The 13,342-nt window shown below is 40.4% G+C and overlaps 2 protein-coding genes across 2 annotated transcripts; both read right to left on the bottom strand.

Moving 5' to 3' along the window:
- Positions 1–7,235: 7,235 nt before the first annotated feature.
- LOC138348960 (uncharacterized) lies at positions 7,236–7,706 on the bottom strand. Its single transcript, XM_069298575.1, has one exon. The coding sequence runs from the start codon at positions 7,704–7,706 to the stop codon at positions 7,236–7,238; it is 471 nt and encodes a 156-aa protein (XP_069154676.1).
- Positions 7,707–10,709: 3,003 nt separating this feature from the next.
- LOC138337083 (uncharacterized) lies at positions 10,710–12,799 on the bottom strand. Its single transcript, XM_069298576.1, has 2 exons — positions 11,218–12,799; positions 10,710–11,140 (listed from the first exon to the last, which is right to left on the bottom strand). The coding sequence occupies exons 1-2, from the start codon at positions 12,797–12,799 to the stop codon at positions 10,710–10,712; spliced, it is 2,013 nt and encodes a 670-aa protein (XP_069154677.1).
- Positions 12,800–13,342: the final 543 nt, after the last annotated feature.

Below are 13,342 nucleotides of genomic sequence, written 5' to 3' on the forward strand. Positions count from 1 at the left end.
GCTAAATCTCATAAATTACCTTTTACTTTATCTGAAAAGCGTACAACTGCACCTTTTTAACTTATTCATTCTGACCTATGGGGTCCTACTGCTGTTCCTTCTTTTGCTGGTTTTCGCTATTATATTTGTTTTGTGGATGATTTTACAAAATACACTTGGTTGTACCCATTAAAACACAAATCACAGACATACACCACCTTTGTCACTTTTGAAAAAATGGTCGAAACACAATTCAATTCTCATGTTAAACTTTTTCGAAGTGACAATGGAAAGGAATGTGTAAATAACATCTTTGGCCAGTTTCTGTAATCCCTGGGAATTATACATTCAACCTCCTGTCCATACACTCCCGAACAGAATGGGGTGGCTGAGCGTAAGCATCGCCATCTCATTGAAACGGTGGTTACTCTTCTACATCAATCTCATCTCTCTGTCTCCTTTTGGGTAGAAGCTTTAGCCACCGCAAACTACCTCATTAACAGAATGCCCAGTCACACCCTCTCCAACAAATCACTCTATCAACTCCTTTATCAAGAACTTCCCAATTATACCAACCTCCGCGTCTTTGGGTGTCTTGCCTACCCTTGGCTACGCCCTCATATTACTCATAAATTACAATCCCGATCCCGTCCTTGTATTTTTTTGGGCTATCATCCTACCTCCAAGGGTTATCGCTGTCTTGACCCACAAACTCGTAAAGTCTATATATCTCTTCATGTCAAATTTGTCGAAAATGAGTTTCCCTACGAGTCTATTTCCTCCTCCACAAATACATCATTCATTGGCGTCTTTCCCCTTTTTCTAACATACTCACAGGGTCCCTCACCACCTTCCCCCACACCTCCACCCACTACCCAACCACCCCTCATCACCCCTTCGACCGTCACCCACAATACACCCGCAACCACCACCCACACTCACAACCAACCCGAACCACCCCATACCCACAACATCTCCAGCCCGATCCGTTTTGGGTCCTTCCCGGCCACCCCCGAATCACCACCGCCCGTGCCACCCCCCAATACTCATCCCATGTTAACCCGTGGCAAAGCCGGTATCTTTAAACCCAAAACCTTTCAGGCTACCATACTACCAAATACACCCCTTCCCGATGGTGAACCAACAACCTACTATGTTGCCTCAAAAAATGCTTATTGGCGTCATGCTATGGATGACGAGTTTAAGGCTTTGACTGATCAGAAAAATTGTGTTCTTGTACCTAAGCCCCATGGGCGGCACCCAGTGGGCTGTAAATGGGTGTACAAAATTAAACACAATGCAGATGACAGTATTTCCAGGTACAAGGCTCGTTTAATTGCTAAAGGCTACAATCAGGAGTATGGGTTTGATTACTCCGAGACATTCAGTCTTGTTATTCGGCAGGAAACCATTCGCCTGGTACTGTCACTCGCCGTGCGCAACAATTGGCTCATCAATCAGTTGGATGTTTCCAATGCTTTTCTTCATGGCATGCTTGATGAAACTATCTACATGACGCAACCACCGGGCTATGTTGATCCCCGCTTCCCTTAACATGTTTGCAAACTCCAGAAGTCTCTGTATGGGCTCAAGCATGCCCCCGTGCTTGGTACACACGTCTGAAAACGTTCCTCCAGGGACTCGGCTTCACGTGTTGCGTACACGACACGAGTCTATTTACTCGACATCCAGCACGCGGTACAGTCATTCTTCTTGTCTATGTAGATGATATCATTATTACAGGCTCTACTGTAGCTCTCATTCAGGATGTCACTCGAGCTATGCATACAACCTTCAAAATGAAGGACCTTGGTCCGTTACATTATTTTCTGGGAAAGGAGGTTTCTCGGTCAGGCAGCGGCTTGTTTCCCCATCAGTCAAAATACGCTCGAGATCTGTTGCAGAAAGCTGGACTGGAAAAATGCACCAGTCAACCAACACCGATGGCAGTCTCTTCGTCTACGAATGGAGCCGACACCCCCTTTGCCGATATCACCCACTTTCGCAACCTCATTGGAGCTCTACAGTATCTGGCCATTACCCGTCCTGACATCCAGTTTGCTGTCAATCGAGTTGCTTAGCGCATGCATCAACCAAGTGAACATGATTACCATTGTCTAAAACGCATTCTCAGGTACATTTTTGGCACTCTTGGTCGTGGTTTACTCATTGGACCCGGGGACTTGGAGCTTCGGGGTTTCTCAGATTCCGATTGGGCGAATGATAAAAATGACAGAAAATCTACATCGGGGTTTCTCATTTTTTTTGGGGCTGAACCTGATCTCCTGATGTACAAAAAAACAACCCAAGGTCTCTCGGTCCTCGACTGAAGCTGAATACCGCGCCCTTGCTCTTCTTGCTGCTGAGACCGTGTGGGTCATATATATTCTTCGCAAACTCCGCGCCACTCACACTGTTCCTGATCTCTATTGTGACAACAAATCAACCATCTGAGTGGCCAAGAATCCCGTCCTACACACCAGAATGAAGTATGTTGATACCGATTGTCTCTTTGTCCGCGATGAAGTTCAGGCCGGCACCATGACTGTGCAGTATGTACCCACTGAAGAACAACCGGCTGATATTCTCACCAAGCCTCTCTCGAGCTGACAATACAATTACCTCAGTTCCAAACTTCCGTTCGCTTCCGCTCAGCTCAGCTTGAGGGGGGATAATAATAAATAGTATTAAATAAATAGTATAAAATAATATTAGTATTTACTGTGTACTAATCCTAGTCCTATTAGGATTAGTACTCCTTAATCCTAGTCCTATTAGGATTAGTACTCCTTCCTATATCTCTTATATATATCTCCCATGTATTCCCTTAACACTTGAATACAATCAATATTCCTTCACTTTTAATGATCTTATTTACAATGAAGGAAGCCCCTTTATTTATAGGGAAAACCTTACTTGATCCCCAAGTAGGATTCCTAACCATATCCTACAAGGACTACACATAATTAGGCATTCACTATAACACAAATTGTTTATAACACTCCCCCTTGAATGTCGATAGATAATGTGCATAGTTAAAACCTTAAGAGATAAAACTAGTGAGAAAAAAATCTAGTGAAGGAAAAAGAGTACACATATCTAATAATACACATTATGAATGCCTCATTAAAAACCTTACAAGGAAAATATAGTGGGACAAAACCTTGTGAGGGAAAAAGAGTACATGACGTATTAACTCTCCCTAATGACAACATCAATTCAGAGTCTAGAATTTTCGTTTTCCAAACTTGAGCATCATCTTCTTGAAAGTTGTAATTGGTAGAGAATTGGTGGATAAATCAATCGTAGGATTACTTGAACAAACATGTTGCATGTTGATATCACCATTCTTGGGAGCTCATTAGTGTAGAAAAATCTTGATGAAATATGCTTTCTTCTATCGGTGGCCGGCCGGCGGCATGGTAGTAAGGGGAAGAAGAAAGGGACAAAAAATCTAAAATAAAAATAAAGGAAAATGCTAATTTTTTAGAGTTTTGTATTTTTTTTGGGTCCAATAACAGCACTTGGATCAAAATATCATTAATGGTTGAGATTCAATCTTGACCATTTCTATGGACCGGGTCAAGATCAATTGGGCCATCAGAATTGATTTAAATCAGCCCAATTTAAACAAAATTGGGTCATTTGAGCCAATAAACTAATAAATACAAATACCAAAAATTCAAATTAAAAAAAATAAAAAATTCCTACTAAAATACTATAGGAATAAAATAAACACGTCAAAAATTAGGTGTTCACAGCATGCCCCTCTTTGCTTGGAAACATGGAGAGTTTTCAAGCAAAGAAAGTGAACGAAGTGGCTAATTTTTGACCGTTTCAAACTCCGATGAAGCCATTTTGAAAAAGATGACCGAACCTTGTTTCAGAGGTTGCCTACATATCCTTGATTAAAAGGAAATCAGATCAGTGTATTTCGAGAAACTTTGATAGTCGAAACTATCATAAAAGACGGCTAAAAGATTGCTTCATATTGCTTGTCATCATCTACTGCCTATAGTTACAAATAAAAAGTTAGAGAACTATGTCTCTCTACATTATAAATGTTACAAGATCCCTAATTGATGTATCTTATTAGGATCTTGTCTAGATCTTTCACTTGCTCTGTGCATTATCTTTGAGATCGGTCTTCATGCTATCTTGGCGGCTGGTGGATCATTCTTAAGTGCATGTTTTAACTCGAGTGGGTTGTTCAAAATCAAAAACTCAAGATCACAAAATGAAGAACCCATGAAGAATATGTTTCCTTAAGGAAAGAGGAAAACATATGAGAATCTTGAACTAGGAAGAATGACCCTAGAATGAATATGTTAAGTGAAGCGTGCTGCCCTGAGAGTTCCAAATAAGACGCATTGTCCTAAGTTTGGATGTATCCCCAAAATGTGAATAGGGTGTGTATAACCTATGAATGTTGGTGCGTATTACTCCAGACATGAATATGGTGCGTATTGACCCTGAATAAAGAATGTGTGCTTGTTGCACGAAATTTCAGCTTGGTGCGTATTGCACGAAATTCAGACAGGTGTGTATTGCACATGAACAAAGGATGGTGCGTATTGCCCATGAATAAAGGACGTGTGCTTGTTGCACGAAATTGAGATTGGTGCATATTGCACGAAATTTAGATAGGTGCGTATTGCACATGAACAAAGGATGGTGCGTATTGCCCATGAATAAAGGACGTGTGCTTGTTGCACGGAATTCAAATTGGTGCGCATTGCACGAAATTCTCGCATTGATAGGCAAAATGCGAGTAGAATGAGATGAAACACCAAACATTTGAAGACTTTGGAGATCTTCCTTTTTGCGATGTTTCCTTTTGACTTGTAACCCGACATTTTTTCTTCGATCAATTTCTCCAACTCCACTACAACTCCATGGTTAAGCAACCTTTGAAGCTCCCTCTTTGTTAAACAGGGGCCTTGATCTTTTGGTACTACCAAATATCATGGTGCGAGTGATGTCCCCAAAGAATGATGACCTTCATGAATTTTGAGTGAAGATCTGAGGTATTTTAGTCCTTGGTCCATGGCTTGTCAACTCAGATACTCAGCTTTACTTTTGGGAACCCGTAGTAAGCTTTGCACTCTTTACTTTATTTTGTCAAGAGATTATATCAAAAGGAGAAGAGAGAAAAATAATAATAATAATAATAAAATATATATATATATATATATCAAACTTATGAGTAAGAAAGATTGGATCAAGAAAACTATAACTTAATGAAGGATATTCCTTTAAAAATGAGAAAGAGAACTTATCTGGAGGCATATGTCGACTTTGATCTATGTACCCTTTATGCAGAGGTGTCGAGAAATGATCATCTTTGCAGATTTCATTCATGATGTTCTCTCCCTTTATCTTAAGGTGCCCGTAGGATTTTCACCTATAAGATTTTATTTCGTCTTATGATGCCTATGAAGGTTTTCACTGATAAGACACTCTTTTTTTTTGCCTTTGATGATTAATATCATTTTCAGATTTGACCAAAAATTCGGTTGCCAGAATAAATAGAATTATGATCTGACCTTATTCTATATATATAAAAAAACTAAAAATGCCCAGTTTTCTGTAAATACTGGAAAATTGATTTTTTTTATATGACCGAACCCCTAAAGGGTTGCCTACGTATCCTTTCGGAATCAGGTCAAACGTAGTTCAGAATTTTTCAATGAGAGATTTTTTTTACGGAGGTGCCTCTGTTCTTTCAACCCCAAACATGTCGCAGAACCTTAGAATGCATTAGATGTAGTATCTTTTGACTGAATCTGCATTAACAATTATGCCCGTGGTTTTTCCTTCCACATCAGTAGGGTGTAGGGCTCCTTTGGACAATACTTCCTTGACAAGATATGGACCTTGCCAATTTTGGGCAAACTTTCCCTTGGATTCTTCTTGGTGCGGGAGAACGCGCTTTAAGACCAGTTGACCTACTTCAAAGTGTCTTGGGTGCACCTTTTTATTGTATGCACGATCCATCCTTTGCTGATAAAGCTGACCAAAATAGAGAGCCATCAATCGTTTCTCGTATATTAATGCGAGTTGCTCTAGTCGGGTTTTGACCCATCCGGTATCTTCAATTTCAGCCTCAACAATAATTCGAAGAGATTGAATTTCAACTTTTGCTGGAATCACAGGCTCAGTTCCATACACCAGCAAATAAGGAGTTGCACCAATCGAGGTACGCACTGTTATGCGATATCCTAAAAGTGCAAAAGGCAGTTTCGCATGCCATTGTCTAGTGCCTTGAACCATCTTTCTGAGAATCTTCTTAATATTCTTGTTGGCTGCCTCCACAGCTCCATTGTCTTTCGGTCGGTATGGAGTAGATTTGTGGTGCATAATTTTGAACTGCTCGCATACCTCCTTCATCAGATTACTATTGAGGTTTGCGGCATTATCTGTGATGATAGCTCTTGGGATACCAAATCGACAAATAATGTTTGAATGAACAAAATCCACAACCGCCTTCTTAGTGACTGCTTTGAAAGTTATCGCCTCCACCCATTTGGTGAAGTAATCAATTGCAACCAAAATGAATCGATGTCCATTAGAGGCTTTGGGCTCAATTGGTCCGATTACATCCATTCCCCATGCAACAAAGGGCCAAGGAGCAGCCATGGGGTGCAACTCTGAATGAGGTGAATGAATGAGATCTCCATGAATTTGACATTGATGACATTTTTTCACAAAGTGAAAGCAATCTCTTTCCATGGTAAGCCAATAATACCCCGCCTGGAGTATCTTTTTTGCAAGTACATATCCGTTAAGTGTGGTCCACATACCCCAACGTGCACTTCATTCATAATTTTCTCGGCTTCTTCAGCATCCAAACATCTCAATAAATTCAAATCCGTAGTTCGTTTATACAAAACATCCCCGCTCAAAAAGAAACCATTAGCCAGACGTCTAATAGTTCTTTTTTGGCTTTTGTAGGCATGTTCGAGGCATCTCCCTATCTTCAAAAAATTCTTTATGTCTGAGTACCATGGCTCACCATCAGGTTCTGCTTCCACTGTATTACAATAGCCATGTTGGTCCCGAACTTGAATCTCTAATAGGGTGATGTAAGTGTTTCCAGGATAGGGAAGCATTGAGGCCAAAGTAGCCAGGGCATCGACCAAATCATTATGAAACCTGGGAATGTATCTAAACTCGATGTACCTGAACCTTTTGCTAAGATCTTCCACTTATTGTCTATATGGAAGGAGCTTGAGGTCTCGAGTTTTCCATTCGCCTTAAGTTTGTCGGATAAGCAAATCAGAATCTCCCAACACGATTAATTCTTGCACACCCAAATCTATTACCATATTTAGACCCATGATGCAAGCTTCATACTCAGTGGTGTTATTTGTACAAAAGAAGCGAAGTCGAGCTGTTGCGGGGTAATGTTTCCCTGTGGGCGATATTAAAATTGCCCCAATCCCTGTGCCTTTGATGTTGGTTGCTCCATCAAAGTACAATTGCCAAGCTTGATTTCCATTTGAACCTACTTCCTCAATTGAGTTAATCTCTTCATCTGGAAAATATGTATCCAATGGTTCGTAATCCCCATCGACTGGGTTCTCTGCCAAGTGGTCTGCCAAAGCTTGGGCTTTCATTGCAGTGCGAGTGACATATATAATGTCAAATTCAGTGAGCAAAATTTGCCATTTTGCGAGTCTGCCAGTTGGCATTGGCTTCTGAAATATGTACTTTAAAGGATCCATCCTTGATATGAGGTAAGTTGTGTAGGACAATAAGTAATGCCTAAACTTTTGAGCTACCCAAGTTAGGGCGCAACACGTGCTTTCCAAAAGGGTGTACTTGACCTCATAACTAGTGAATTTCTTGCTCAAGTAGTAGATAGCCTGCTCCTTCCTTCCTGTAGAATCATGTTAACCGAGAATACACCCAAAGGAATTATCTGTTACTGAAAGATATAGAAAGAGAGGCCTGTCAGGTACAGGCGGTACCAACACAGAAGGGTTGGACAAATACTCCTTGATTTTTTCAAAAGCTCGTTGACAATCTTCAGTCCACTTGACAGCAGCATCCTTCTTCAAAAGTTTGAAAATGGGCTCACATGTGGTTGTGAGTTGAACAATAAACCTACTGATGTAGTTCAACCTCCCAAGTAGACTCATAACTTCGATTTTATTTTTCGGGGATGGCAGATCTCGAATGGCTTTTATTTTGGAGGGATCCAATTCGATTCCCCTTCTACTGACAATAAAACCCAGAAGTTTTCCAAATGGAACTCCGAATGCACATTTTACTGGATTAAGCTTGAGGTCATATCTTCGCACTCTTTCCAATAATTTTCTCAGATCTTGCACATGATCAACTTGTGTTTTAGACTTGATGATTACGTCGTCGACGTATACTTCAATTTCTTTATGCATCATATCATGGAACATGGTGGTCATAGCCCTCATGTAAGTCGCCCCAACATTTTTAAGACCAAATGGCATGACCCTGTAGCAATAAGTTCCCCATGGAGTGGTGAAAGCAGTTTTCTCAGCATCTTCTTCATCCACTAAGATTTGATGATACCCCGCATAACAGTCCACAAAAGATTGCATTTCGTGTTTTGCACAATTATCAACTAAGATGTGGATATTTGGCAATGGAAAGTTGTCTTTTGGACTAGCCTTGTTCAAATCCCGATAGTCAACACAAACTCTTGTCTTTCCATCCTTTTTCGGCACAGGAACAACATTTGCCAACCAAGTAGTGTAACGAATAACTTGGATCATCTTTGCATTCAATTGTTTCATTATTTCTTCCTTGATTTTTTCACTCACGTTCGGTTTGAATTTCCTTCTTTTTTGTTGGACGGGTGGACAATCAGGATAAACGGGCAACTTATGAACCACTAAATCAACACTCAAACCTGGCATGTCATCATAAGACCAAGCAAATACATCTTTGTACTCAAATAAAAGTTGTATTATTGCCTCTCTAATTTCCTGATTGATATGTAAACTTATTTTTATTTCTTTAACATCCCCGGAACTTCCCAAATTGATTGTCTCAGTTTTACTAAGATTAGGCTTCGGTTTGTGCTCAAATTGTTCCAGTTCCCTATTAATTTCCCTAAAAGCCTCTTCTTCATCATATTCCACCTCTTGACTTGGTGATTCAAGAATAAACAACTCTTTGAAATCAACGTAGTGAATTCCGCATGCATGTCATGTTATCAAAGCCGTCATTTACAGAACTGAAAAATAGAAAATAAGAATTAAGAGAGGAAAAAAAATTTACTATAAAGCTGAAATTTCATTTCATTGACATCAAAAGGGACAGAACGGTTGACAATAACAAAATACTTTGAACTATTCGGACCACAACCCTGAGAACAACAAAATACAAAAGAGTAGCAAAACAAACTACCACGACTCCTTCCTTATGGGGAAAGGAGTGTCTTCCCAATTGTTTAACTCAACACCTGAGCCCACGAGCTGCATATTAGCATGACTTGTGCCTTCAACAACTTGGACCATATTTACTTCACAAAATAACTGACTGAGATCCTCAATGATTTCTTCAATATCTTCAGGAGTGAATGAATCTTTCAATTCTGAACCCTGCGGTTCGATAAAAGAATGAGAAATATGGGGAATTGGTTGTGGCAACGACCAATCAATCCTTTTGTGGTTCTTAGCTTTATCTCCATTTCTCTTGCTTTGTTTGTATCCGAGGCCAGAGGTGCCTTAGTTTCCCAAAAGAGTAATGGGATCCACGATTCCTTGCGAATATACTCCCAAACCTTTACCGGGTTGATAACCATATTTGAGCATCGTCGTTGCTACCATTGAAGTGGAAGAAGAGATACATGATTGGATGATAGATTCTCCTTCTTTACAGCGATCGAACGACACAACCTCAAAAGACTGGTAAACAACAGAATCACATCCTTCCTTTGCCTCAATGTATGGGACGGATGGATCTCTGTAAATAGGTGAATTATCTTCTCCATGAACAGTGATTTCCTGATTGTTGTATTCAAACTTGACAACTTGATGTAGAGTTGATGGGACGGCTTGAGCCATGTGGATCCATGGCCTTCCTAGTAGAAAATTATAAGATGTTTCCATATCCATTACTTGGAACACAATCGTAAAGACTACTGGCCCAATTGTCATGTTTAACTTGATTTCACCAATGGTATCCCTCCTTGAGCTGTCATAAGCTCGCACAAATACATTACTGGGGCGAATTCTGTCAGTGTTAACTTTAAAGCTTTGCAGCGTAGAAAGAGGACATATGTCTACCCCTGACCCTCCATCTATCATGACCCTCTTTACATAGTAACCTTCACATGTCACTGTAAGATGCAAAGCTTTGTTGTGTCCAGCTCCCTCCTTGGGAAACTCATCATTAGTGAAAGTGATGGTCTCTTTTGGCACATGTGCTTCATTCAAAACCTTATTCAACACCAGACGATGTTCTTCTGAGTGCAAAAGTAGAGACAACAGTGAAATCTGTGCAGGCGTTTTCTTCAATTGTTCCATGACAGAGTAATCTGGAACCTTAAGCTTTTTTAGAAATTCTGCATTTTCTTCTTCAGTAACTGCTTTCTTTAGTGGTACTTGGATATTTTCAGTCATCTTGCCTTTTCTTAATTCTACTGGAGAATAACATCTTCCAGAGCGTGTCAAACCTCCTGCTTCATCAACTTCTTCGACAATCTCCTTTCCTTGATAAACCACTGCAGTTTTGTTATAGTTCTAAGGGACAGCCTTTGAATCAATTACTGGAAGCTGTTGAACAGGCTTAACAAAAATAGGCTCTTTCATCTTGGTCAAGCCACTTTGGTCATGTTCTGTTAATGAAAAGCCTTTTGATACATACAACTTTGGCATAGCTGCTCGAACTTCAATCCCCTTTGAAACCCCGGGGACGCACAAGACTTTGGTGTCAAAATTGACACCTTCCGCACTCAGAGAAGCAACTGATTTTAAACTCTTCATTGACTTGTCTTCTTCTCCAATCTTCCTAAACAACTTTCCCATTTTGCTGAGGAGTCTGTACTCTTGATCATCACAAACCATACCCACTAAGTTGTTTTCAGCTGGAAGTGGGTTATTGGTCACATTGGGAGTGTTTTGATCACCTGTCACAACAACAACTCCATGCTCGATCAGCTTCTCTATTACTCCTTCAAGGTCCAACAATTATTAGTGTTGTGTCCTGGGGCTCCTAAATGGTATTCACATCTTTCATTGGCTTGGAAACCTGGAGCATTTGGATTCAGACGATGTGGTGGGATGCACTCAATCGCTCCTATCTTTCTTAACTTCTGAAACAAGCTGGAGTACGACTCCCCTAATGGAGTGAATTTCTTTTTCTGTGCTTGATCTTGAGCATAACTCCGCATAATAGGAGAGTTGTAAGGGACTTGATAGGGTGGCCGCTGTGGGTGAAAGTTTCCTTGAGATGGGGCCCAAAAATGTGGGCGATTGGGAGGATGCACATATGACTCAGCATTTAAGACCGGGTACGGAGATGGAGATACTGGATATTGAGGAGCATAAGGGTAGTAATGCTGAGGATAGCTAAGTTGTCCCTGAACTGATGTGTAAGGACAATTAGACTTTCTTTGAGCTCCTCTTGACCCTGATGCCAGTGAAATAACTTCCTCTTTCCTTTTACGATTTCCAAAACTTGTTGAACCACCTTGAATGGCCTGTGTGGTAGCTTTGATTGCTGCTTGGCTCATGGTCCTTCCTGTTTTGAGACCACTTTCAACCATTTCCCCAATTTTGATTGTTGTGTGAAACGGTCTTCCCATTGCGGCTGTGAGGTGGTGGAAGTAGTCAGGATCTTGAGCCTCTATGAAGATATCAACCAATTCTTGCTCATTTAATGGGGGCTTAACTCGGGCTGCTTGTTCCCTCCATTTGATAGCATATTCTCTGAAGCTTTCACTTGGTTTTTTTCTTGTATTGGAGAGTGTATTACGATCTGGAAAAATGTCGACATTGTACTGAAATTGTCTAACAAAATCTTGAGCCATATCATCCCATATGTGCCAGTGGGAAATATCTTGATCTATAAACCATTCTGAGGCAACACCAGTCAGGCTTTCACCAAAATAAGCCATGAACAATTCTTCTTTACCCCCTGCACCCCGAAGTTGATTACAGTATCTCTTAAGGTGGGCTATGGGATCATCGTGTCCGTCATACTTATCAAACTTACGGGTTTTGAACCCAGGTGGCAGGTGGACATTTGGGAACATACACAAGTCTTTGAATGCAACACTTTTGTGCCCTCCTAACCCTTGCATGCTCTTCATGTGTTGCTCAATGCTTTTCATTTTTTTCAACATTTCTTCTTGCTCTGAGCCTGGAGTGGGCCTCTCAACATCAATAGGGGAACTAAATTGAACAGAGTTAGGGCCCCCAAATGTTATCCCAGGAATATAGTACTGCTCCGGATGAGTGGTGAATTGTCCGTCTTGAGCTGCTCTTTGCATCACAGTCGGTTGAGGGAGTGTATAGACCGGTGCAGCTGTTGTGACAGTGGGATTATTCCTAAATGGCATGCCTTGAGGACGTGTTGTTGATGGCCCGGCCCCACAATTATCAAATGGACCATACCCTGGAGGGAAGAAAGGTTCTGATATTGGGACCTGAGAAGATGAAGATCGAATACTAGTGACCTCAGGAAAATCAAGAATAGACGTTGGTGGTTCTTGTCCATTGGCCCAGGCTTGCCACAATTGTGCCATAATATTTCTCAGCGTCCGATTTTCTTCAACAGTGACTGTCTCTCTTGTTGTTGAATCAATTGGAGTGTCTGATGGATTCACCATAGTTTCAGTATTGGTTGTCATTGATGCTCTTACCTTAGACCTGGTAAAGTACGGGTGCTCTGCCAGTTTACCACAAACCTAACCACCGAAAGCTAACTAGAGTTGATGTGAAATGAACAAACTTGTTAGGGGTTAGACAATTTTATAAATCAATCACACACTTATTAATCACATAGTAACATGGGTTCAGAAGGCCATTGTTTCATCCCATCTTTACTTTGCTTATTATCTTTTTTTTGGGAAAAAAAAAGAAAAAGTTTTGAAAAAATAAATTCTGATCGGACCCTTCGGAGGTTGCCTACGTATCATGTTATTGCATGAATCAGATCATTACGTAGTTCAAAAATTTAGACAACTCAAACAGATTAATTTGGAATTCATTCACCAAAACTTCAAGAAAACAACAAAATCAAAAGGTTTAAAACAACCGGATCAACATAATATCCCTAAACACCAAATTTTAAACTAGAAACTAAGTCTTTCAACAAACAAAATGAAACGAACAACAAAAACAACTAAAACTTTTCTTCAATCTTCATCACT

The sequence above is a fragment of the Solanum lycopersicum genome, chromosome 5, assembly GCF_036512215.1.
Source record: "Solanum lycopersicum chromosome 5, SLM_r2.1".
Lineage (NCBI taxonomy): Eukaryota > Viridiplantae > Streptophyta > Magnoliopsida > Solanales > Solanaceae > Solanum > Solanum lycopersicum.